At 40.1% G+C, this 27,998-nt stretch overlaps 2 protein-coding genes across 3 annotated transcripts; one reads left to right on the top strand and one right to left on the bottom strand.

The window, feature by feature from the left end:
- Positions 1–49: 49 nt before the first annotated feature.
- Positions 50–8,558, top strand: LOC147484870 (mitochondrial Rho GTPase 1-like). Of its 2 annotated transcripts, none has more exons than XM_086577295.1 (15): positions 50–301; positions 375–507; positions 580–726; positions 1,363–1,539; positions 1,701–1,925; positions 2,389–2,457; positions 2,916–2,971; positions 3,586–3,667; positions 4,527–4,738; positions 4,888–4,957; positions 5,214–5,326; positions 6,204–6,354; positions 6,664–6,850; positions 7,624–7,742; positions 8,219–8,558. In XM_086577295.1, exons 1-14 carry the CDS (start codon positions 84–86, stop codon positions 7,695–7,697), a joined length of 1,914 nt encoding a protein of 637 aa, XP_086433421.1. In that variant the 5' UTR covers positions 50–83; the 3' UTR covers positions 7,698–7,742; positions 8,219–8,558. The 2 variants fall into 2 exon arrangements, with proteins under 2 accessions (XP_086433421.1, XP_086433420.1); XM_086577294.1 differs by having other exon boundaries at positions 8,150–8,558.
- A 189-nt stretch (positions 8,559–8,747) lies between these two features.
- Positions 8,748–13,066, bottom strand: LOC147484869 (alpha/beta-Hydrolases superfamily protein). Its single transcript, XM_086577296.1, has 8 exons — positions 12,746–13,066; positions 11,791–11,883; positions 11,293–11,504; positions 10,742–10,886; positions 10,591–10,663; positions 9,537–9,683; positions 9,290–9,415; positions 8,748–9,192 (listed from the first exon to the last, which is right to left on the bottom strand). The coding sequence occupies exons 1-8, from the start codon at positions 12,979–12,981 to the stop codon at positions 9,100–9,102; spliced, it is 1,125 nt and encodes a 374-aa protein (XP_086433422.1). The 5' UTR covers positions 12,982–13,066; the 3' UTR covers positions 8,748–9,099.
- Positions 13,067–27,998: the final 14,932 nt, after the last annotated feature.

Below are 27,998 nucleotides of genomic sequence, written 5' to 3'. Positions count from 1 at the left end.
CAGCAGGCCCAACCCAATAGCTGGGGTGCTTTATTATTTTATTATATAAACTCTCATTCAAAATCTGGAACTAAAAATAATAAATGGGAAACACAAGTGGAAAACCAAGTTCGATAAACCCAAAAGAATTACGAGTAGTAGTAATTGGTGATTCCGGAACTGGTAAATCAAGTTTAATAGTATCCGCAATATCTCAAACTTTCTCACCAAACTCTCCTCCTTTATTACCTCCCACTGTTTTCCATTCCCATTTTTTCCCTCACAATCCCGTTCCTCTTATTGTCATCGACACGTCATCAAGGTTCCTATTTATTTATTATTTTTATTATTTAACTTTAACACTTTATTATTTATTAACACTTTTTGTTGCTTAGAGTGGAGAATGAGAGAAACCGTGATAAGAAACTGAAAGCAGCTGATGGTGTAGTTGTGACGTATGCATGTGATCGAATCGAAACACTTGAACGTTTAACTACATTGTGGATACCTGCACTTCGTCATATGAAGGTTTGCATTTGTTTATTTGTTTTATTTTTTTCTTGGGGCATTATTTTGAGTGTTGTCATATTGAGTGGACAGTTGAATGTGCCGGTGGTGGTGGTTGGTTGTAAAACGGATGCGGGGAGTGAGACCAAGGAGAAAAGGAAGGAGGTTTTGGTGGAGATTACGAAAAAGTTTCCAGAGATTGAGAGTTGTATCGAATGCTCAGCAGCTAATCCATTCGAGGTATGTTGTATAATGTGTTCTTAATTTGCCGTGTTTTCTATTACGAGAATACTTTTAAGTAAGAATGTATGATACAAGCGTAGATAGAAGATCCATAGGTAGGTTAAAAAGTAAATTTGAATATGTTTTATTTAAGATAAGAAAAAGTTGTATTCACATTTGGGCATTTTTTTTATACACAGTATTTTGCACTAGTGTCAGTGTCTGAATAGGTGTGTCCGCATCCAACACGGATAGTCAGATAGCAAGTGTTTGACACGGCGAAGTATATCACATATAATGTGTTCGATATGTGTCCGTGCCACATATGGCCTGTCCATGTAACATAGTCCATAACCCATATTTGTGTTTGATACTCTAAGGTCATCACTCTCACACATGGTCAGTGTTTTGATCTGTATTCAGAATTTAATAATGTACTTCACCTTGGTACTGTGGCTTATGAAATATACATGTCTATGTTCCAGCTTCAATCCTGCACATTTTTAATAACTGTGTCGGTTCTAGTACTTGAGAGTTGTGAGTAGCGCATTATTGGAAATTTTATATTAGTTGTTTTGTATGTCATGGTTTTTCTTATTCCCATAATGAGATTTCTGCTTCGGGTGTTAAAATCTCAATCGTCTTCTTTTATAGGTCCTTGAAGTTATCTCGTGCATTCAAAGGGCAGTTCTTTTTCCGCAAGGACTACTATATCACCCAGAAACTCAAAAACTAAAACCTGAATGTGAGAAGGCATTGAAATGGGTATTTAAGCTATGTGATCGTGACCTGGATGGTGCTCTTAGTGATGAAGAGCTAAATGATTTCCTGGTTCGTTACTTTTTATTCCTTGAGATTCATTTATGTGCAAATGTCTTTGTTTAAATGGATTCTGCTTGTAGACGTTAGGGATTGGTGAGCTATATATGACATTTATATGCTTATTATGTCTAACCATCTAACCTCTTATTATGTCTTATTATGGTGAACAGGGGAAATGTCTTCCATCTCAAATAGAGGTTATCAAAGCAGATATTAAGGAGAGATTGCCCAATGGGTTTAATGACTGTGGTCTTACCTTAATGGGTTTTCTTTCTCTCCATGAACATTTGGGAAGTCACGGCACATGGACAATCCTGAGGAAGTTTGGATATGGAAAAGGTTTTAAACTTAGGGACGATATTCTCCCAGTTTCTTTTGATCGATCCCCTGATCAGGTACCACCTTTATAACTGAATTGCTATTGGATCTCTCCTTATTTTAGCTATGTAACATGGACACACCATATTTCAAAAATAATTCTTGTCGGATGCGTATCCACATGTCTGTGTTGGACACATATTATATGTGATATACCTCAATTTTTGATATTTCGCCGTGTCTGATAGTTCGTATCCGTGTCGGATACGGACGACCTATCTGTGTCGGCGTAACTTAGTATTTTAATAGTGACTATTGAGCATGTACTAAAGGTTGGTATGTCATAGCCCACGTGTGCTTGACAGTGCAGTGACGGTGTTTCTTCTAATTTATTTTCATCTTTCGTATGATCCTTTCTTCTGTCACTTTTGTATTGTATCTCGTTCGAAACAAATAGTAGCCTACTTGATATAATTGGACTTGTTCTCCAAAATGTTTTCTGTATTTGTTGGAACAATCACTCTTATGTTTTCTTGCCAGAGTGTGGAGCTAACACAAAACGCTATAGAGTTTCTGAAGAAGATCTTTTCCCAGTTTGACCATGATCAGGTAGGCTCTACTTGCAGGCCAATTCTTTCGTACTATATTGGTTCTGATGTCAAGCATGCATATAGTTTTACATTCAACAAAATTGAAATTCTTACTTAATAGTTTAACAATAAGAATTTCAATTTTGTCGAATGCAAAACAAGTCCAATTATGTAGTAGGCTACTATATATATGTGACAGGACTTCCTCGTGTTTGCATGCTCATGTTGTTTATTTCTTAGATTTGTTTTTCTTCCATTTTAATCTTCGATTTAGATGAACTATTATTAATTTGTTAAGAAATTATTGGATTTTGTGAATTGTGATGACTATGTTGTTAGTGAATTTCTAGTTGGACAATTCATATTTTTTCCCTTATATTTTGTCCTAATAATTTTTTTTTGATCTAGGTTATTAGTAACCCCCTTTCTAAGTTGTAGTTTCCTGGATTCTGATTGTATGTTACTTATGCATACCAGGATGGGGCTCTTGGACCTGCTGAGCTTGATGATCTTTTTTCAAGTACTCCAGAAAGGTGAAGCTATTTTCTGTATAATTCAGTCTTTATCCTGTTGATGCCTTCTTCTTCGAAATTGGGGAAAGTATGCTATCTCCGGTTAATTTTAGTTGTTCTACTTTAAATCTTGGAATGTACTATTGAAGATTCAGGAAAAAGTTCTTACAATTAGTGGTCTGACATTTGGAAACTTCCTATTCACTTTTTGGTTGCACAACTGTTCTCCTCTGTAGCATCTGCATATGTGTTGCCTAATAGGCTAATACTCTGTTTCTGCAGTAGTACTTTACTAGATAGTTTATTCCCAGCGTAATGAAAATGCTCTACCCAATTGTATTCTTTACGGATGCCCCTGTAGATGATAGGGTAGAACAGACTCATTTTGGGCCTCAAAGATTTGTGTCAGTGTTTTTGCAATTTCCACATGATGCCACAATTCAAAAAAGGGGGTCAAAGAAGATCTGTGGACCCTCTTGAACTCCTCAATCTCTGGATCCCATGAACATATGTGCTCATCTTTACAGTTTACAGTAGAATCCTACTTTTGATTATAACAAAATCTTGCTTTTGGCTTTAATTGAAGTTTGCCACATTAGACTTACTTATTATTTTTACTTATTTTTACAATACAGTCCTTGGAGTGAAGCTCGTTATATGGGTGCTGCAGAAACCTCTGTACTAGGAGGGTTGCTTCTTCATGGATTTTTGTCTAAGGTTCTAAATTCCAAAAGCCCTTTTCATGATTTTCTCATTTTCCTTCATATTTTTGCTTTTCGGAGTGTCTGTCTATAATGAGGTACATAGTGAATAACAATAGCATTCTGAAATGAGAACGCCCTTCAGGGATGAACCTGTACATGAATTGATTAAAATCCAAACAACAATATTTATCATACATCTTGTCTCCAACTCTGGACAACATTATCCTGATAGGAAGAGAACAAGAATGTAGTTTGTATTCTATCATAAAAACAAGCCTAGAATCTCTAATGCTCAAATCAACGGTGAACTTTAGTTTTTGGTTGGGCAGACGGAAAACAATGAACATAAGGCTGATATTTGTTTTTGTGTAAGAGTGTGTGGGTTCGTGATTTTGTTGAAGTACATTTTTTGTTGGGTAAGATATTTTCTAGAATCTGGCAATCCTACATCAATTATGCTGGTTTTGAATAAAACAGAGTGTGTTGCTAAGAAGTTTAGTAGATGCAGACCACTAAAATGCTAACAAAGAGGATGTAATTTGAGTGAGAATTTTGTGGCCATTTCAAAACTGAAAATCTTTTACTTGTATTTGCACATTTTGGGAAGGAATATGGAGGTATCAACACCTATCAACACTTTGAAACATCCACTTCTTCAAAACCATTCATATTGTATCCCTACATGGAAGGTTTTACATGCAAACAAACATAACCTATTAACATTGGGAATTTCTAGTACATATAACTGTTTTTTGTTTTATGATACTGTGCTATTTCTTCGGGCAATTACATATCCTATTATCCTCCTATTTATTCAAAGTTATTATTCCGTTATTTGTGAGTAGACTTTCTGAAAAGTACATGTGCTGCAGTGGGCCCTCATGACACTACTAGAACCAGTTAAGAGTTTGGCCAGTTTGTTCTACATTGGTTATGAAGGTGATCCTGCTTCCGCATTCCATATAACTAGGCGTAGACAGTTGGAACGCAAGAAGCAACAATCAGAAAGGAATGTGTTCCAGTGCTTTGTCTTTGGACCTAATCTAGCTGGAAAGTCTGCATTATTAAATTCATTCCTTGGGAGGTATGAGACCTTCTGAACTGTTTTTTTTTTCCACGTACCTTATTACTATCACAATTACTTCTTGAATCATATGAAGCCTGAAGATATCTTTTGCCTTTCTGATTTCAAATGAGTATGATTACGTCCATTGTTTCTGAATTTCAATATAGGCCCTTCTCTGAAAGTTATACCTCCAACGAAGATGACCAATTTGCAGTAAACATTGTCAATCATATTGAGGTAATAACTATTAACTGAATCTTCATGAACTCTTCGAGAATAAAATCTCTTCGCCTCCTATTGACGAATTATAAGTCTTGATGCAACGGATTTGTTGAATAGCTGAGAAGAACATAAATACAGGATAGCTATTACTTTTTATTTAGGATCGTTTATGATTTCAGCTTTTGTGATGCTTTCTCTATGTTTTTCTAATTTCATTTCGTATCTTATGTAATTCTTGTGGATAAAATATGAGCTGCTATTTTCATTGAAGGGAACTAAGAAAACCCTTGTGTTGCGAGAGATACCAGTAGATGGAGTTGGAGATCTGCTTTCAAGTAAAGAATCCTTGGCAGCATGTGATGTCGCTATATTTGTTCATGATAGGTACTTAAACTTATACATAGCCAGATAGCCTCACAATTTAGTATCTGAGTATGCACCATGCTTAGTTTTGGTTGTAATAAATTTGTATGATTAATACTGAGATTCTTATGATTAGTCACACACTCCTATATAATATTGAGATTCTTATATGAATAGTCGCAATAACTTCAGGCTATTGCCTTAATCGGAAACATGAATCTCAGACAATCATAGAAGGCCTCCCATCTTTGACATGATAGAGACCCACACAAGCCTGCTAGCAACACCTCCAGGGTTATCAAATATGGGTTTCCTAGAAATGCTTTCTCCTGGCTTAGGATCTTTTCCATCTCAACCCTTCATTCACATACGATTACCTTCAGTTGGGGCCCCAACTATAATTATTTACCTACGACTTTACAGGCATGTGATCTTGGTCCTTATCCCTGCTTGCATTATCAATTTATCATTATTAACAAAGCATGCATGTTCAAAGCTGTAAACCTTAGATGAGTTGATGATTGATATACCTTTATCCTTCATATAACACATTAGCACTTCATCTCTTATTGAACACTGACAGTTGTTTACTTGCATGTGGATGATTTTTCCTTTTTGTTCTGTATGTGTATCTAACTAGAGTGCTGAATATGATTCAGTTTAGATCCAACTCATTTTGATGATTCTCATCGTTCTTGAGACTGTCTTAGAGTCCCTACCTATTTAAGTCCTTTGGCGGTTGAGCTTGTATGAACCTTGTATAACATATTATAGAACAATCGCAAATGCCATTACCACCTCTCAAGGATTCAATAATATACATAATGAGCCCAAATGTCCTTATACTGTTTCTTAAATGTGGATCTAGTGCTTTATTACAATATTTTTTATGTTACAGTTCAAGTGTACTATCATGTACAAGAGCAACAGAGTTACTTGTGGCAGTTGCTAGTCGTTGTAAAGAAAGTGGTTACGAAGTTCCTTGCCTCATTGTTGCAGCTAAAAGTGACCGTGATCCCAATCCATTAGTCATTAAACACTCAACAAGGGTACTGACTCCTTTTCTACTTCCTAACTAAAATGCTATTTAGATGGTGCCACCAAACTTATGTGCAAAGTTTTGAAATTGGTAACGAAACACTTGGATTCCGTCCTTGTACTACTCTAGAAAGTGCTCATATGCGAGAGTTTTTTTGTTTCGCCTCAATTATTCTTATAAGTGGAATGCTATTGCATCGATGCTTACTATTTCTTTTCTCTTCTTTTTTGTGAAGAAAAATATTAAAATTAATGTTCACTTTTAAAAATATTATTTTTTGTTGCCAATGCTAAATCTTTGTATCTTTGTACCTTTTTAGGTAAGTCAGGATATGGGGTTGGAGGCACCTATAGCCATCAGCGTAAAGTCAGGGGAGCTCAATGATGTGTTTTGTAGGATTGTCAGTGCAGCCGAGCACCCTCACTTGGGTATTCCTGAAAGTGAAGAAAACAGAAATACCAAGCAGTACCGCAATCTTGTCAGTCACTCTCTCATTTTCGTATCAGGTAACATCATATACATGTTTCCATAGCTATCCTAAAACAGCCTCTTACTCTACTCAAAAAAAGCTTTTAGCTACTTCATCTGCAGACATAAAATGCATATTTTACATATTGAAGAAGAAAGGTTTGACGTTCTTTCTTAGATGAGCTTGCGACCTGTTTGTCTCTTACATCTGACTCCGATACAAAGTTCAAGTACCGCACTGTAACTGTTTGGAGAGTGAGATTTCACTCAGATTATGAGTTTAATCACAGTCAACCTCTAGTAGGAGCCAAAGGTTCTACAGCTTTGCATCTGTCATTGCATTGGCTAGTGTATTGTCAATTGAGCAAGACTTTTCTGATGGGTTGAGTCTGAGTTTCATGAGACTAACTTGTCAATTGCATATGTAGTTTTGGTTAGTCCAAAAGTGGAGGGAATGTAGTGGCCTCCTATCCTTCGAAACTACTAGTAATGTGGCTTTCCATTTTGTGCATGTTATAGGACTCACTGTTCTTAAATCTTGCTCCGATGAATTTTTCTTTCCAAGATTAAAATAAATAAACAATGGTTAGATATGATTGTTCTTCAGTGACATTGGACTCTCGACACACTTAAATCCGTGCTTCGTTTTTGTCAATTATGATTTCTTCTCATTTTATTGATGAACTAACTTCTCTTTCATCGATATACTCAAGCATGTCTGCTATCTCTATATGATGCTTATATGTATATATGATTTTCCTTGTTTTCAAATTTTGAATGTTTGTCACTGGATTAATATATGCAAAAACAGTTGGGACAGCGATCTCTGTTGCAGCATTGGTAGCTTACCGTGTGTACATTACAAAGAGGAACACTTCCAATTAGAAACTCTTGTCATGTAAAGATAGATTGCACCAGATTAAGTACAAGGTTGGTCATCTCTAGCTTTGACTTTTTCTTTTTCGTCTATTTTGGTGTTCTTGAATTGGTTTATCTATGTTGCTGTTGGATACAACTTTGAGTTGTGGCCTTGCTTGGTAAAGTAAGATATATCCATTCATTCAGTTAAATAACAACCACAAAGTGTAATGTCAAACATTTCGGGTTGGGTTAGTGATGCCTGTTATTCCATTTAATTGTGTATGATATTCAAAGATTCTACATAGTCTGGGCCTACCTCATGCTCTTTCGAAGGCTTGAACCTGTATTTAACATTTCCGATTTGCAGACCATCTCAATCAACTCTCTTTGTTTATGATAGGTTTATCACCTATTAAAACTACTCTGCACTTTCTTTGCTCGACTTCCTTTATAAGCTCAATATCGTTGTATTTCAGGAATTTTCTGTTGATTTGGAGGAGCAACTAACAGCAGGGCTGATGAAAACTGACTTTTTTTTTTTGAAGTTCTTACTTCGTGGCAAGTTTTACGGAGAAGGTTGAGCCATATTGAGGATTGTGGAAGTCCCGTCCTTAGAGAATTCAGTTGCGTGACTTAGGTAGAATGTTAATGTAAAGAAGCAAATTGTTCTTAAGAAAGCATCCGGTAAAGAAATAAAAAGATGATCTGTCAATTAGGTTTGCAATTGTAAATAATTTGGAATATCTATACGCAGGTATAAGGCGTTCTTCTTGTGTGTTTTGTGGGTATGTTTTTGCTTATTTGAGATATGAACAATTTATACTTCATGCAAGTTTGAAATCGAAAAATTACCATTGAACATGAATTCAATTTGTCATTGTGGTATCCTTGGTTTACCCTAGTTTGTCTTGGAGTGGTATTAGATCTTGACCCAACTAGGCAATATCGTGCATTTTTACACCCAAAATACCAACTAAGAATCTTACAGTAGAAGTAATTTCATCATTAAAAGTGGCAAAATACGGCAAAGAATTGTGCTGACAAGCCTGAGAGCAATTACCTCCAGGTGATAAATTGAAGACAAAAACTTATTTTGTTTAACAATAGTCCCTGCAAAATTTCTTACAAGACGAAAACATCACCTCATCTCTCAGACAGTAGCAGTTAGCTGGAGATAGATCTCTGAAAAAAGAGGGTGAACTATAAAAGAATGAGTTTTGAAACACCTGTATGAGCAACATTTTGGTCGCACCAAATCTTACACTTTTATATATAATGCTAAATATCTGACCTTTTTTTTTTCTTAAATATAAAGTGCTAGCAAACTCTTTACATAAAGAAACAGAGATTAGGGGATTTGGCAAGGATACTGATCATCCAGCAATCACCATCAAAGGGATGGACAAACGAACCACCTAAATATGGATCACACGGTTGTCATTGAAGCATTGTCTTTAGCTGAAGCATGGCGAGCAACAAATTTCTCAACAAGAGGGTTGACAAGATGTGGCGCCTCGTCCTTCATGGTCAGCAAAGATAGCCGCAATGAGTTAGTAAGCATAACAATAATAGAATAAAAACAACAGCAAGTGACATTTTTAAAGATGAGAAAGAACCTGTGGGCAATGTCCAACATCCTGAAGGACTATGAATTCTTCGACTACACTGAAATTTCCATAAGCTCTCCCAAGCTCAATGGGCTCCCATGGATCCTTATCGCCCCAGCCTATCACGACAGGGCACTGCAGAGACAAATACAGCAATTAGCAGACAAAACTAATTGTCTTGAGACTATACAATTTAATTGACTATGTTTATTTGATCTTCTTTCTGGGTTGGCAGGTGACTAGGTGAGGGTCTAACCTTCACTTGGGACAGTAGTTCCTCAGGTAAGGGGCCACCCGAGTAGCAAATAAACTCAAGAAAGACATCCACAGCACCAGGCTCGAGCCCAGGAAGAAGGATCTTCTCAACCAGTTCATCTGTCACTTGGGATGTATCGTGGTAACACTGCAAGAAGATCCATAAAACTCAACCACTGATAGATTTTGGTTTATATAAAAATTTGCATGTTTTCCAGTACAGTCAAGGAACAGGAGTACTATAAACCTGCATCACGATTGGACTTCTGGGCAATAATGGAATGGAGATATCTCATTATAGCTTTTATAGAAATACACAAATAAAGAGGACTCCCCCTATATAATTTTTCATCCAAAGCTTTCAATTGTTCTATATGTCAAACATCTAATATGTGGGGGGAATATTATGACACACTAAATGACACTCTTATTGGGCGAACATGGAGAAGAGTTAGGAGCTGATTTTTTGGAGGATGTTCTCATGATGATGAAGACCATCCTCACAAAATTTCAGCCCATGTACAAATGTTAGATAAATCATAATCTTGTATACAACTTTGGGCAAGGTTAGACATATCCAAATGGGCTTGTGTTTTTTTTACGATGATCTCCATGATCTGCAGAATATATCCAATAAAATAAAATCAGCCCACATTTCTTCCCCATGTACGCCACACCCAAAAAGCGCATGTCATTTTGATGGGTCGTTTCAGTGTGTCATAATAACCCTACCCTCTGTACGTATGGCTCTTAAAGGGATGACAATGAACCAGAAACATAAGATACAAATGATAGGGAGAACAATTTGAGAAACAAGGTCAAACAGTTGAAGGTCGATCCTTTCTTTAAAGCTATTAAGAAAAGGAGATACAATGAGGAAACTAAACGGAAACAAATATTAAGAAATAGCAAACAGAAAACCTGTTGCTTCCTTTCAAACATCAGAAATAAACACTAACGAATCTTGTCCACTTGCATTCTCACAACCGAGGAATATTTAACAGCTATAACCTAGTGTTACAAACATGACACCAATATTCTCATCAGAGGAGTACCTGGCAAAGAATATTTCTCACTGATTGTGGTGTGGCCACACTTTTGAAGAAGAATTTTCCAACCGCAGTATTCCTGTCATGACAGCATATCTCCTTCACTACACATATTCAAATCTAACTATTGACGATGAGAACCAGTGAAACCATTTACCTTAATAAACTCTGAAATGATCTTATGAATGGTCTACCATACCAAGGCTGCTTTGTAATATGAAGCATACGTAAGGATATATTTAGAAGAAAAATGCCTTTACAGATCCGAGGCTCCATAACAGCTGCCTGAAGACCAATAAGTCCTGCAAATGACCAGAAAAAACAAAAGATTGCTAATTTTTATTCATATATTCTCAACTTTGCAGATAAAATTACAAACAGTCACCACATTCTGACGTAGGAATGTACAAAGAGGTTTATGTAGGAAATTGTGGACCTCAACGAGACCTAAGAGCAGTAAACATAAAATACAACTGGATGTCACTATGTCAGTATGTCACAATCAATGATATATGCATGTGCAAAATTTGAAATTCTTTCTAGACAATTCGGTATGGGTATTTCCTTATTTGGTAACGCTAGTGGGGATATAAATTATTGAACTCTCATTTCGGTTCCTAGCTAACGAAAAAAATGAAAAAAAACATTATAACCCAAAAAACAAAGGAACAGATCTCACTTGAATTGAAACTTAGCAAAGGAGGTCACCTCCGATTGAGTTGCATATGAAGAAGGCTTCACCTTTCACGACATCATTACAAAAATCATTGAGCTGAGCACCCCATGTCTCAAATGTATAAAAGGAGTTGACCCCAAACTCACTTGGATTTGGTTTGTCAGAATAACCATAACCAATAAGATCAATTGAGTATACTCTATGTGATTTTGCAAGAAATGGAACGTTTTTCCTCCAATGGTCACTGTTAAGAAATATAACTGTATCAAAAGTACTGGTAGAAACAGAAAATAAAGTTAAGATCTTGGTATTTATGATATTAATACTGGCACTTATACTAATCTTCTGATAGTTCTAAATATTGCTTATAGAAACCAAAATTCATTAATTTATATGAACCACAGAAATCAGTACAAGACCTTTCAACTTCATTTCTGCTTCATATGATTTCTCAAGCAATTCACTTAATAACTATGAAACGTTGTCGTATGGAAATTTGGCAAAAAAAATAAAATGTGAATGATGTATACCTGTTTGCCCCGAAACCATGTACCAAAACTAATGCAGGGCCACTGTCCCCTGAATATTGATAGCGAATGGAATAATCTCTCCACTTCCATTTCCTGCAACCACACAGAACTATCGTAATTATTGTGCTATTTCATGATTAAATATTCAATTTTCATGCTCAAAGTTATCTCCATAAAGATATAAGCAGCAGAAGATGATATGGATTAGTTGAAAGTGCTTTCTTTTCTTTCTTCAAAGTATACAACAGGAGTATTGTCTTCACTAGGATTGAAGGCAATGTGAAGATCATAAAATTCAGAGCCACTAGAAAAGCAAATACTCTATAAAACTCCATGAACTGCTCTAAAAATTTGTTACAGGATGTCGAAAAGTGTTTAACTAAGAATACCAATATTAGTACTAGTACCACCTACATCAAATAGTACAACAACAATATTGTGTTTGGACTTAATATAGACTGTGTTTTGACTTGATTAGAGTGTACTGGGGCAGCATCAAATCATAAGTTCTATGCTAACTCTCTAGAGATGAGGAATTCTTGAGAAGCAAAAAAAACCCTGGGAAAACTTCTCCATAATAATCCAAAACATCTCGCATTTAGTCTACTCAACACGAGAAAAAAAAACCGTAAAATCAATGTTAAACATACTGAGTAAACATGTTAAACACATGCCAAGGCTTGTTCAAAGACATTTCTCGAGCACCTGAAATGGTCTGACAAGCTTACGGTCCGTGCATCGGCATAAACCGCATAATAACAAATGATGCAATAAACATGCTTTAACTAATTCTAAGATGAAACCTTTGCTAGCAACTTAAATTAATCTACTAAATTCAGTCCTCATCCCAACATAAAATTTAACCTCAGTTGCAAGCATTAAAACATATATTATAGTGAGAATGCTGAAGCAGCTAACAACAGTACAAGTAAAGTAAGAGAGTTAAAGTGATTACCCAATACGAACTTCAACTTCTGATGAGCTACTTCCAATTGTTTCTGCAACTGGGTCAGTATCCAAACATGAAAAAACACGACGCCCGCTTGAACTAAAGCTTGAAAACAAAGAGTTTTGAGTTGAAATGCTAATGATGGAAGGAGTCAAGGAAGGATATTTAGTTCTTGTTTGAGAATTTGGTATTGGAGTTTTGAAACTTGACAAAGTGAATGAACAAGAACTAGTGCTTGCCATTTTGTTAGTCTGTGTGACTGAGAGAGAAAGAGAGAGAGAGTTTACAGAAGCTCACATTGTCAGTTGACAGTTGTGGTTGTGAGGTGTGTAACTTGTGAGAACAGAGAACGGAAAAATATGCCGCGAAATAACTAACTATTTCACTATATTCCAGTTTCCAGGGCTTTGATTGCCGACAAATGGGATAAATATCGGAGCCATATGCCGAACTATTCAGAGTCGAAATTTCAGAAAAATATGCTTTTCGTTTAAACGAATATGATAATAACAGATTAACAGATCCATCATCCATATATTCAGGGCAAAAAATGTAGATTGGTGGTGGGGCAATGAAGGAATGAAGGTTAATATGTTTTGGATATGGAACACATAAAATCTATTTATATATAATCCATTAAGATTCAGATTAATCCTTTACCAAAGAACTTATTACAATAATTACAACCTAACAAACAAATTGTTCTGGACAAAATACCAATAATCAAATAATTTTTTCTACAAACAACTTAGTAGTAGTGACATAGTTATATACTTTTAATATTTATTTTTGAATCTAAGGATTTTATTTCTTCATCTATGTCAATTTTAATAGAAATTCATTGTGAACCAAAAAATTAACCAAAAGCCTACCTACCTACGAAGTTAGACTAGGTGTAGCGGAGTTCATGATGATCACATTTACTACATAATGATCTCATGGTTTCTCTTATCCGTTTTCATTCAATTCTATGTAGCACCTGTTGTTAAGATGATTGGAAACTACAAAGTTTGGTCACTCCATATTAGCCTTACAATGGGACAACTTTGGATGCACAAAACAGTATGAATTATTAATTTGAATTTTAGTAAACAATTTTTTCGGATACCATCCATTCTCATTCAACTAATCCTAATTTTTTAAATTGCAATTGTGTATCACTAGTGATAATCCTTCTTTTAAACTTCTTGTCCTCAACTAGGTTTGAATTTGGGAACACTGCTTAAACAAAAAGTGAAGTAGGATAGTCATATAGATAGGTTCATATAGATATAGGGGTAAAAACTAAAGAACTAAATGACTAACTAATTATATGTATAAAATAGAAAATTTGTGGCATAATATTTTGACAAATAAGTTGCTAGTACACATTGGTTGAAAGTTTGTTGCAGAAGAGCAGTAGAGAATAATCCCCTTTACCTTGGTGCTATGTGGTGACAAAATTTTATGAATTCACTCTTGGTAAGTATCAATTTCGCATTGTTGTTGTTATATTTATATTTTTATTATTAGTTTTATTGGAACTATGCATGTTTGTTTGCACTTTGCACTTGATTAAGGTGGGCAACCGTGTATATTATATGTGAAATATAAGATAAACAAATTACATTGTTAATTAATCCCTAGTATACGGATCACAAATACCTTTCTACAGAGCTAGCCGTGAGGACAGCCCACACAGGTGTCCGGCTGGGGCTCCGAAAATTGGCTAAATATTAGGCCTTCTATGGTTGAAAGCAGTTGTGGTCAAAAAAAAAATTTTTTTTTTTCTGGCCCTAAAAGACTTTAGCAAACAAACATCCTACTGTTCTTTTTTCGGCCCAACATTGGCTTCAAATTTGGCCCAAATATAAATCATTAAACATCGATACTAAACTGTGCAGAGGCTTGTTCTCCACGACTCCACTTCTCCTTTCAATCTCTCGGTCTCTGTAATTCTCTAAGATCTCTCCAGTTCTCCAACTTGTACCCCACGGTCTCCATTTCTCTCTTTTGTTGACTATACCAGTTACTATCGCATTTGCAAAAAGAAGTTTTTCAAAGCTGAAGTTGATCAAATCTTACCTTCGATCGAGCATGTCTCAAGAAAGATTAAATGGATTAGTTATGTTATCTATTGAAAAGTCTTTAGTAGAAAAAATTGATTATGAAGATTTAAAAACTAGAAATATGATAATGAAGATTTAATTAATTTGTTGATGTTAAACACAATTTGGACTTAATATTTGATCAAAACATTGGCTTCAAATTTGGCCCAAATAGAAATATTAAAAGATACTAAAAGACTAGCTTTTTCCACTAGTGTTTAATCTTTTTGTAATTGAATTTTAGTGTGAATTTGTTGATATTAAGATTACACATTTGCAAATTGTTTTACAAAGCTGAAGTTGATCAAATTTGGACTTAATTTTTTATCAAATAAGAAAAAAAAAATTATGAAGATTTAATGTATTTTTTCATCATTTATCTTAGGTAGAATTTATTTGCCACAGCTTTTCACTAGTGCTTAGTTTTTTAGGATGAATTTGTTGATGTTAAACACAATTTGGAAAAAAAAAAACTCCCCAAAAAAAAAAGGCCGCCCTGCCTTTCTAAAATATAGTTGTTTGTTTTAAAAGGGTTAAAAGTGGATGAAAAAAAATACCGACAAAAGTAAGGATGCTCATGTATAAGTTTATTACAAATTTACAACAGAACAAGTAATAGAGAATATGGGCTGGGGCCTGGGGGTGTTCATTAATAAAAAAAAACATGCCGCACATCACCTACTTGAAAAGGTGCTTCAGAAGTTCCATAGTGTAAATAAGTCTATAAATACGAAAAAATAATAAAATAAAAAAAAAAAAAATCAGCAAGGGAATTTGTCACTGACATATGGCAACTCGTCAAGATGACACCCTAAATCTTCAGTTCTTGGTCAAATTCTAAACTGCATTGTCTAGTACAAAGCAAATAACATGCTGCCATAAGGCCACAATTTGCAACTCGAGAAACTAAACACTAATAAACGTCTTTTGGAGCTGGCGGTTCACCTTCTGGAAACATAGGACAACTACTCATGGAACTGGCTTTTGCTTAGTTGACAGTGACTCCGGATAGGATAACTATTTAGGACGGGGAATTTGGGGAATTTGGCTTCAAATGAGCGTAAGGGAATGTCCAATTGAGGAGATTTTATAACTCTAATTGCATACTATTGTATAACTTATAAATATCCATATTTTATACTCCCTAATGGAAAAGGGTAAAAAAAAAAATTAGATTTTAAACTCGAACGTCACTTAAAGTGACGTTTTTTTTTAAATTGGGACGTCACTTTCCGAGTTAAAAAATTACAAATTATAACTTTAGAATTAAAAAGGGACGTGACTTAAAGTGACATCCGAATTTTTTTTGTTCAGACGTTAGTTAAAGTGTCGCCTAAACTATTTATCAACTGATAGTGTTATGGGGAATTCTCCACCTCCTCTATTAACTAATAGACTATTACCTACGGTATACCACCCCCACTGGAAAGAATTTTTTGACACTTGGAGTGTAAATTTTATACTATACGGTTTACACTCTCCATTGCCCTAATTAAATTTATGAAAGAATACTTATAATTAAATTCACCATACACGTCATTTTGTCATTAACCTTGAAGTTGATATGTAGATCAACTACTTAGAAATGTATGGATTGTTAGGCATTGCACTATTTGCATGTTTAAAGTGGAATGCTAAACATCCAACTCACAAATGTTCTAATTAAATTTATGAAAGAATACTTATAATTAAATCACCCATGTCATTTTGTCATTAACCTTGAAGTTGATATGTAGATCAACTACTTAGAAATGTATGGATTCGTAGGCATTGCACTATTTGCATGTTTAAAGTGGAATGCTAAATTTCCAAAAAAATAAAAAATATACTTCACACAAAACAAAACCACAAAACCCGTACGGAAAAAAAAAAATAAAAATAAAAAAAATAAAAAAAAAAAAAAAAAAAAAAAAAAAAAAAAAACACCTCATGTTCTCTCTAGTCTCTACTATAAAAAAAAAACAAACTGTTTTGACGGTGAAAGTTTGCACCTAGCCCCAAGATCTGTCAGAAATTATGTGTAGCTTTGTGTGCAGCAAAAATGTTGATCTATATTTTTAGACAATTCTTCAAGACATATAGAAAATTGCACAACAGTTAAGTTGTGCAAAGAATCCATGAATTTTGACTTATTCAGATACTTCGTCAGTGCCAAATTTGTGCCTCAGCAAGCAAATTCGATTGTAGTTTTTCTGTATATAGTAAAATACTGATAAGTTGTTCCTCTCTTTTCAGTGCATACTTCTTTTCGGTGTTTTAATTTCGTTCTAAGTTGGATTAGTTTATTTTTCATTCATAAAAAACACGTAAACTCACAGTAGCTCCTTTCTCTGATAAGTTTTGATTTTTCTTGCGAATATGACCAACCATCTAAAAGTACATTAGTTCACAAATATCTTTTGTACGTATTGAGTCCATCCCAAAGTAGTAGCAATAGTCTCACCTTGGTGTAAAGCAAAAAAAATTTAAAACAAAAGATGTGGGAATGTAATGTTTTATATATACACAAGTTTTATTAGAGAATACAATCTGACTTCTTTTTCTTATCAAATCATAGAGGTGTATGTCCATCAAAACTGTTACAACATATCTTTTGTAAGAATTGAAATTGATATCTCTTTGGTGACATATAAATGGAGCAAAAACATAACCAGATTAAACTAAAACAATAGCGTCTTAACATACACCAAAATAATTGTATGCAATGCAATCTCTTAGTTTTGTAATTGACAAAGCCTCAAATGTTTCCTTTTTTATTGATCGTCTTGGTGGCTCACCCTCGCTCAAATTTCTGGCTTTGCCACTGATTCCACACAAATACACCCCTTGTTGGGATGTCTAGAAAGTATAAGTGAAAGTTGGATGGGTTGCCAGACAGACTTATGTGAGTAGTATGGTACAAATGCTACTGAGAGACGATTTGCTTATGAGCATTTCTTTGATATATATAAATATATTCGATAAACTCTAAGTACTTGACAATTGACCATTTTCCTTGAAATGATTTGCACATTATACATCGAGACGACTCCGGCTCGTGCAGCTTGAACCTTGAAGTGGTCCTTTTCTAACCCAGATGCGCAACTTGTGTAAAGGAGTGTTTTGATCTTCTCCTAATTACAATAAGGAAGAACGGGAAGGGTTTGGATTTTGGATGTGACCGAGGTCGGTTTGTGAAAGCGAACCTGCCCACATTATCTTCTCGTTTTTCTTTTTCTTGGGGAGAGAAGAATCGTCCGGCGTAGTTCCAAAGAGGGTGGTATTTATAGATTTGGGGAGAGGAGATCCTTCCGACCGTGTTTCTTTTGTGCAAATGTAGGGTGGAGATCGCGGATGAGTGTTGAATTGGATTTTGGATATGCCCCATTATGATTGGGGGTAGATGCGGTAGTCCCTATTTCCCGGTGATGAGATTACCACTAAGATCTTGGCAATCATTACACCGGTGGGGTGTGTTTCTATCAAAGGCCGCTCGTATCCGGCAAAGTGTTCGTGACCGAGATATCTTCGTTCGCACCACCTACTCGAGAGCTCGCAGTCGGTCTTGAGGTCGCCTTGGATTCATCTATGTCGCGGCGACTCATTATTACTGCTAGGGGTATTGTTCTCAGTCCGTCTTTGGAGGTCGATATCTTGGCCGCTTATGCTCCTCGCGCGAAAAGCGATGCCCTATGAGGATATCGGCTCCCCTAATGCCCCCTCCGGTGAGGGCGTTGATGTAAGTGGAAACGCTACCGCGGTGAGAAAGAGTCGGACGGCGTGGTGGAGCATGGTTTAACAAGTAGTGGATGAACCGACCGGTAGGCGCCACTTTTGAATCTTTGTGGGCTGGTGAATTGGCGGGGAAAAAGGTAGTTTTACCTTACTTGCATGTGACGTAATCGAGCGTTGGAGAAAAACGGTCGCCGCCGCGTTATCGAGCTGCGCGAAAGGGCGATTGCCTTGGAACACGTAATGCGGGCTATAAGCGTAAGTCGTAATGATTACTCCTTGGTAACTGAGCGAACGGGCGATTTATACAAAATCAGATTTGAGATACCAAAAAGTTATTTCGTGTTTTCTTCCTCCAAAAACGCCACTAAAGGGTTTCTCGTGAGTGCTCATTCTTTGTTATCTTTCCAATTTCCATTTGCTTTCCCCTGTCCATCCGCTCGTTATTTTAAGTAGGTAGGTTATTGTAAGGCTATAGGGTTTTAGGACTGAATATTTGATAGAAAAGAGTTGTTATAATGTTCGGATTTCGATGATACTCGACGGAGGAGGTCCGAGAGATATCTTTGAGTTATGGAAGTACTGAGGATGAAGAAACAAGAAGTGTCGGCGTGGGGTTGAGTTGGAAGAAGAGGATAGGATAGGCGGGGGTAATGCCCGATCTAGGTCAGGAGATGACGTGGCCAGTACGTCAGGTCGGGGAGATGTCGTCATCAAGCGATGTGCCCCCTAGAAGTGTGAACCGTCGTGCCGCTAACTCTTTCCCCGAACTGAGGGCGCATATGGGATTAAGGTCCCCGACCTGGAGATATACGAGCCACGATTGAGTGAAAATGTTCGTAGTGAGGAGTATAACCCGCCGAACGGTGGAGTTATAATCTGTGAGGGGTACCGAGCGCGTATATGCACATACCGTTCAAACGCGGTATGCGACTTCTTGGCGCTTTGTTGGAAGTCTCCCGTCGGTTAAATTGGGTAACACCCGGCGATTATTTAAGGTGTTCAACCCGGTTGAACGCGAGTGGGGAATATGACATAGGGTAGTCGACATAGTGGAGCACTATGTGGTACGTCGATCGGGGAACATGAACTTTAGCTTGCAAAACCATGACGGCAGCGTTACGCGTGATCGATGGAGTAAGCAATGAGGCCTGGACTAAGAGACCGTTGTTGCTAGTTGGCAATTACTGTGTGAGCGGGTGTATACTGCGAACTAGGATTTGTAACATATCCGGTGGGTAGGAACACTTTTCTGTTGTTATTTTTCAGAACGTTTGATAGTTGTTCTAACAGGTCTTTGTTTTCTTTGGGTCGCGAGTTTCGCGTGAAGCGCCGAATAATCGGGGGAGATAGAAAGATTTGCTCGGCTGAGTAGATGCGGAAAAACAAAGCGAAGTTGCCCGAGGTTGCACATTTCTTTGTAGAAAAGGTGGACCGGCAATCCGTGAAAAAGGAAAGCAAAAAAATGGTCTTCTCGGAAATTCGCTAAAGCGAGAGGATGGAGGCGCGAACGAGTGACTGGTAAACGAGGAGAGGCAGCGGGTGCATGGGGCGCAAGGCGCCCTGTTGTGGGGAACCTCGAGCCGGAGGATCGGGCGGTCGGCTGAATGGGGTTCGATCGAGGCTCTGTGGAGTTGGAAGCCGATGGTTTTGACCTCGTGCTAAAGCGGTCGAGAGAGGGAACGCTGACGCGTCCGGAAAGCAAGGCGCCGGACGAAGTTCTGAAAGTAGCCTCCATTAATCGTGGGGATGGCGCTAAGCTGGGGTTGATCCGATGAAGATGTACGGCCGGGGCCCTGATATATCGCCATAGTGGGGCCCAACCTGAAAGCAGGTCATGGACTTGGCCACTTTTGGAGTGGGGTCCAAGACGCCTCGGAGGGGACGCGATCCCATCCGATGAAGAAAGGCCAAGGCTCCGTAAAGGTGACCGGAAGCGGTTAGGTTCTGCGGATGATCCGGAGGGACATTTTGTCTATCCGGGACGAGCATGGGCGCATGGCCTGGTGAAAAAGCAAGCCGCTATTTTCAGATCCGAAGATAGCGGGTTGTTTGCTAGAAACGGATAGCTCTCGGATGGCAACCGAGTTGAGAGCTAGATGAGAAGCGGGTCGGGCCGACAACTCGGGACGAATGGAAATGCGCAATGCTTGGTATGTCCGTAGTTTCATCCGAGGTTACTTGTTTGCTTATGCAAATTGTTGTTATCTTAACCATGTAAGTTCGTGCGGCTGGTGAGTGGATTCGAAGTTGAAAGAGATCGCGATTCGCGCGAGAATCGGATAGGAAATGGTGGTGAAAGCTCACGAGGAGCTGAAAAAACGTCGGGGCGCCTTTGAGATGGAGCGAGGAACCGAAGATTTGAAGAAAGCTCATGAAGTCACCGAGTCCGCCAAGATGTTGAAAGATACGGAAGCCGGAAGAGTTTGAGGCAAAGCTAGAAGGAGTGAAGATAATGTCCGAAATTTTTACCGTGGAAATTGGTAGGTTTGAACGATTATGCTTTTAATCGCAAAGAAGGTTGCTCGGGACGCTAACGGGCCTATGACCGCGGACAGACTTCGTTGAAATTTTCGGAGGCTGACTACAATGGTTTGAAGGAGGAACACCGGCCATGCGCCCCGGCCCCTCAGTGGGAGGAGGTCCAAAGGGATGTCGGTGGGGCGATTGCCTTCTTCGTGAGCGTGCCGAAGCGGGGTGGCTCGAAAGTTCGCCATACCGATCGCGGTGAAATGAGCTTAGAGTTGGATGGCATAGCGATTATAATGACGGGGAGAGATCTTTGAGATCGATGAAGCTTTTGAGCGTGGAGGGTAGCCATCGCGTCGGAGATGACGAAGTTGCGGAAAGTTGTTGTCTTGTCTTTTATCGCCTTTATATCTTTGTGATACAATAGAACCGGTTTCTCGGGTAACCCGGCATCACTTTTGTGTTTGTGGTATTGTAATCTTGAACGAGTGGGTATCTCTTTGCCGATTCGGGTAGCCGATTGTTGTTAACTCGTGTAGGGCTAGATGAACGAGCTGGTGTATTTTTTGCTTCATCGTGCACGGGTTTCTTTATCTGCGCGTGTTATTCGTTTGAGAAATACCTAGAGTAAGCTTTAGCTCATGCCGCTTGATAACTTTTTTTGCAGTTAGGATGGCTAGATGTCGATGCGTTTGTGAGAGAGAAACGCCACCACTATCAATGGAGGAAATGGAGTTTGATCCTCATGTTCATGGCGATCGTGGGAAGAGAAAGGTTGTCGATGGAGAAACGGGCGGTCATAAATAATCGAGGAGATAGATCGCCCTGGCATTGTATTGTTCAGGTCGCCACCGATGAGTGGCTTAAACGGCTGGTCGTTCGGCCGAAGCGAACGAAGCCAAAGCAAGGTCGCCGATCACGGGTGAGAAGTTCGTCCCGTAATGTAAGGATGTGGGGAGCCAAGTCTACTACAGGGAAGACGGGAAGAAGCGGATGGTGAAACGTCGGATCAGAGCTTCCACTCGGCCCCATAGCATTAGCGTTCAAGGGATTGTGCTAGATGGTGATAAAGCGTAGGTGGAGGACGAGGACATGGGGACACCTACCGGGGACGCGATGGATATGGCGCTTGTTTGGTGAGCTCCGATGCCTTGTTGCCAGGCCGAAACTCGTGGAGTCCGGTGTTCTAACTTCGCTCACGCAGTTTCTTGCGTGGTATGATAAGTTGAAAGATGATGTAAAGTCCAGATCGAGACTAGTGGTAGCCCTCTCGTGGAGTTGGGTTGATGCGAGCTGCGTGGGGGTGGACAAGAAGAAACTAGAAGTGATGTCCACCAAGTACCGAAACGAAGTTTCCGGAGAAATTTATCTTGGTGACGGATATGATTTTGGAAAGGGAATTCAAAGCAAGGGATCGCTTATCTTGAAGAAATGTCGGAAGGTGGCGAAAAAGCGAAGAAGCGCGATAATGAAGTCAGATCGCTTATGCCGCTACTGGACCGAAAAAGTATGACACGCCGAGGAAAACGATTGCGGCAGGAAGGAAAGCCCGAGATCGCGTGTGATGTCGGAGTCATTTCAAGATACCGCTCGAATTAGCGCATGACCGGAAGACAAGCATGTCATTACCGAGAATTGATAAGGTGATCTTCATTTGACTCTCGTTAGTCTTGAGTTGTAAAGTGTAGTCTACATTTTCTCTATTATCACGAGCAAACAATAGAGTGTGTTTTCGTGCTTGCCCGAAAGCGCCAAAGCATTTTCATTCGTGAGAACCGGGTTTCCACGAAAGTGGCGTTCAATACTTGGTGAATTTTGTAATGATCCTCGACCGATTTCCGGTAATCCCAGCCAGACGGGTGAACATATATCATTCGCGGACGTTTGGTATCGTATTGTTATTGCTTATGCTCGCGATGCATGTTATTTCCTATATGTAATGGAATTAACGCCGGTATGAGGCATGTGGTTTGGCGATAATAACGGAGTATCCGCTTTTGCAGAGAGTGTTCTCTTCGAGTCCAATCTTTGTAAGTATAAGTCATCGACGAATAAGAATTGGAGAGGCTATGTAGCCCAGAAGTGTAAGAGTCTGACCGCCACGGAGAGCGTTCTTCGCTTTAGTCGATCCTAGAAATATAGTCCTCGACGCGACAAGAAGTGGTAGAGGCTATAGCCCGTGAAGCTCCAGAGAGTCAGTCCGCCACCTGAGAGCGTTCTCGCTTTAGTCGATCCTAGGAAATATAGGTCCTCGACGCGACAAGACTTGTAGAGGCTATGTAATTGTGAAGCTCGGGAGAGTCTGTATGCTCCGAGCGAGCGGTGGCGCTGCTAAGTGGTGGAACGGGGAGTATAATCGTCAATGCGATCGGATGACCGCTGCATGACGCCGGACTTCTGTGGGTGGAATAGTCACTACAAGTAAGTAATTATACAAATGTGACCTTAGATTTATAATACCAAAATAACAGACCGCGAGGTAGAAAAGCTTTATCGATAAAATCGCTTTAGCAGATAAGTATTCCAATGGGCGCAGGTAACAATTTTCCCTCTTGGGTTTTATCCAATACGCCATTGCCTACAACGCTTTTACGATGTATGGGCCTTCCCAATTGGGGCTAGCTTCGAGTCGTCTTGGCGTCTTTTTAGCACTAGGGTCGCCAGTTGAAAGAGACCGAGGATGTACTTTGCTTGTAGGAGTTCTTCTTGAGTTTGCCGATAAGACGCGACTCGATGGCTGACTCGATCGCGCTCTTCGAAAGGTGTCGATTCGCGCTAAAACGGAAGTCGTCGTGGTCCGGATTCTACAAGTTCGAGCGAAGTAAGAGGATCATTTCGGTAGGAATTACGGCTTCGCGGCCATAACACAAGGAGAATGGTGATTCACGGTGCTAGATCGGATCAGGGGGTGCGGTGAGCCCACGTAATATTTTCCTTGTCCCGATTTGGCTAACGGCTTTTGTTCTTTCGATCTTTTCTTTAGATTTTCCAGATTGCTTTGTTATCGGCTTCCCTCGCCATTACTCCGAGCCGCATCGCGGAGTAGAGAACGCATGAATGATCTTCCACTCGCTAGAAACTCGACCGTTCGGCCTTTGAATCGAGGCCCATTGTCCATTACTAGTGTGTGGTAAACCAAATCTGGTGATAATGTGAGTCCAGATGAAGTTTCGACATGGGACTCTTTGACGCGGTGTGCTAGAGGAATGGCCTCAATCCCATTGGGTGAAGTAGTGGTTCGGGTTTAGGACAAAAGCGGAAGCCGCGACTTTCCGTGGGATGAATGGTCCCATAATGTCCATGCCCCACATGTGAATGGCCACCGCCTCGCTATGCGCCGATCGGTTAAGCGAAAGGTTGGATGATATCAGGTCGAACGCTTCGCATTTGAGACATTCAGGACGTACGCTTTAGCATCGATCTGCATCAGGGCCAAAAATATCCTCGAGAGATGGCCTTGTGAGCTAACGAGGTCGACCAACGCGTGATTTCCACATTCTCCTCCTTCGTGGATTTCGCAAAAATCAATCGACTCGCTCGGGTAATGCAATCGTAAGTGCGGCCATACCTCCGATTTCCCCGAACAATTTGTTTTGACTAAACAATAACGTCCGCAGCTTGATATGGGACTCGGCTTCGCCTTTGGTACGCCCCTCCGGGGCGTGCGTCCGGATATAATCGATGATGGGTCGCGATCCATGTTTGGCTCAACCGACCGGGCGGAGAGGAAATAGGTCGCTTATCATCAAGGTGTGGTCGACTTGGTATGCGTGTCGATCGACGAATTTCTATGAGAACTTGTCGGGAACGCGTGGGTCCGGGTAGCCAAGTAAGCTAATTTATGCTCAAGGCATGTTCTCCTCCCCGCGAAATGATGTATGTGTACCGCTAAAAGAAGGCAATAACCGATGAACAACCCGAAGATACTTGGAAAGGTTACCTTCGTGGGTAGTAGTACTCTTTTTGCAACCGGGCGAATCTAATTACCAGGGAAGTCACTAAAGACTTGATCTCTTCGACAATCGAAGCCGCAGCCGCCATCCTTAGTCCCCTAATTAGCTTCGTGACTCCATCATTATTGGAAGTTGCAAAGTCAATCGCGGATCGACTTTTCAATCATATTTCCGGGGAAACTAAGACGACTCGATGCCACTTCCACCGAGATTACTCGAACCATCCACAAAGAGAGACCGTGATTTGACTTTCGTTTTTGTGTCCGAGCTCGGATTTCTTGTTCCTGGTTGGGGTCCTCGACCGGAAATCTGCTAGGAAATCGGGCTAATTTTTTGACCTTTGAGGTTGCGGGGACGAACTCTACGCGGTGTTCTCCGCAGTTCTTCTACCAAACCGCCATTCGAGTAGTCTTGTTTTCTTTGTGAAGGACTTTCTTCAATGGAAGGCCTGGTAAGAACTTTGATTTGATGTGCACCGAAAAGTACGCCCTCGAACTTCCCGGCGGAAACAACAACAAAGCAAGGCTCGCTCCAGAATGCTTAATTTTTCGGGTCATGGAGTGTCTTACAAATTAGAAGTAGATCGGCTTCTCTGAATTGTTCTCCTTTAAAGAGAATGAATACGGCTAAATCGATAACGATAAAGCCCCGCTGTCTCTCCATATATTGGTTTGCATAAGACGGGAGGGCGAGATAGATCTTTTGAGAGTAGCTTTAATGCATGATGACATTGATCGCTTCCATGAAACGCCTTTTCGGGTGAGCCAGAAGGAACGGATCTACACTTATCCGGGCCCCTCGATAGAACGTCCAACAGAACGCTTTAAATTATTCCCGGCTAATTTCCTCAGATCCGCTTTGAATGCGTGGATCGGGTATATCTAAGAACACCTTGATCGGGTCGATTTGCCTCGATCCCTATCGCGACACGGGATGCCTAAAACTTACGGAGGGGCCCAAAGAGGCATTTTCTCCGTCAACTTCATGCCCGCACGGTAGGTTGAGAACGCTTGTTCGAGGCGGGTGAGGTGATCACCAGCTTTTTTTTTTTGACAACCATGTCGTCAATGTAGACCTCCATAGTGTCGCCTAACATGTCTTGGAACATGTTAGTGACCAGCGTTGGTATGTCGCTCCGCCTTCTTCGACCGAACGGGAGGACGCCAGAAGAATAGGATCCCTTGTTCAGAATGAACTAAGTCTTCTTTGATCTTCCCATGAGCTGGGATTTGGTTGTACCAATCAGACGCGATCCATAAAGGAGAGGAGCCTAAGGACCACAGTTGGTCGACAAGTTGGTCAACGCGAGGCAAGGGGAAACTGCTTTTCGCGGGCTTGATCGACATTTTGAAATCGACGATGCTTAACTGTGCTATCTTTTGGGGATCGGCGACCTTAAGAGTATTAATAACTTTTCGGGGGGTTGGGCGGTTCATTGATCCGCCATACACGGAAAAGCGTGTGGTGGACATCAGCGGCCTTGTTCAACGTAAAGCCCGGTCTGCGAAATCGGTGAGAGATTTCTTGTGTAGATTCAAGTGAGGAGACTTTGAAAGTGGAGAATCTAGGCGAAAGGATGGCGGTGATAGCTTCGAGAGGGTTCGCGGGAACAAAAGTACATGAGTCGGTAGCAAAGAATGAGATAGCAACATTCTGGGGACTGTATGCGAGGGTGGAGAAATACATCGGGTATGAGGACACCATCGCGAGGAAAGAGAGAAGGCCAGGGAAAGGCGGTGTTATCATTGGACAAAGGCGAAGGCGTCGGCGATATGAGCCCTCGACAAAGGGGCGGCCGGATATCGAAGGTATTCGTCGCTGACCGAAAGCCGAAGAGGCTAGGAGGAGAGTCGAGACAAAAAGCCCTATCGCGAGGAAGAGCAAGTGCTTGCCAATGAATAAATCGTTGAGTGAAATACTACGGTTGATTCAGAATTTGCGAGGGTATGAGGGTCCACGAACCAAGCGATGGAGGTACAAGGCAAACCCGCCTATCATCAAATACACAATCATGAGATGAGCGGCTGCTATGCATTAAGATGGTTAATTGAGAGGATGATAGGAAAGGATTGTTGAAGGAGTTTATAGCGGAAGAGGAAAAAAGGGAGCGGCTACCCGGGGGAGGATACTAGGAACGATCAACGTGATCTTGATGGAGAGATATTGAGCCCTGATGCACACGCTGACGAGAATAAAGGCGGCGGCAAGTGTCTGGCAGTACATGAGACAGCAGAGGCGTCGCGGCGGATTACTAGGCCGGAAAAGGAAGGAAGAGTATAACGTTCACCGTCACGGACCTCCGAACCATCGACTCCGCGTGAGGGGCGGCGTTGGTGATCCACGGTGACTATAGGAAATTACATAGTAAAAGAGGGTGTTGGTGGATCTACTTGGCGGTCTTTGTGGATTTTTTTTAGAGGGCAATGGAAGAAATGAAGATAGAAAGGAAGCGGTGAGACCACACCAACAAATTTGTATGGGTTCAATGGAAGCATGACCAGAAACCGCGGGGAGCTCTTGCTCCGGTGACATGGGACCCGTTACGTTGTTTTCAAGATTTAAGGTGGTGGATGCCGACTTCGATCTGCGCCATCACGGGGAGGAGGTAGATTCACGAGATGAAAGCGGTTCCCTCCACCTACTACCAAGTGATTCGGTTCCCTACCCCTGCCGGATATCACGAGGTCCGTGAGGGATCAGGTGTCGGCAAAAACAGCCACCAAAAATACGGTGAAGAGATTGATCCGCGGGTCGAGGAAGAGACCTTGTGTTCCAAGAAGAAGGCGGCATATAGCAATTCTGATTACCCGTTAGGGAGGTCCGGCGGAGTTAACGAAGGACCGAGACCTTGGATGAGATAGAGGTAGTGAATTTGGGGAGGGCGGTGAAGAAGTTCACATCGATGGGGTCCGGCTGTGCGAGGAATGGAAGAGCAAATTAATCTGGTTCTTGTCTGCCAACCAAGATGTGTTTGCATGGATGATCGAGGAAGTCACCGGATTAGACCCGAATTCCCATGTCATAAGGTTACACATATGA

The sequence above is a fragment of the Coptis chinensis genome, chromosome 8 (assembly GCF_015680905.1).
Source record: "Coptis chinensis isolate HL-2020 chromosome 8, ASM1568090v1, whole genome shotgun sequence".
Lineage (NCBI taxonomy): Eukaryota > Viridiplantae > Streptophyta > Magnoliopsida > Ranunculales > Ranunculaceae > Coptis > Coptis chinensis.
This window is presented reverse-complemented; position numbering and strand designations above follow the sequence as displayed.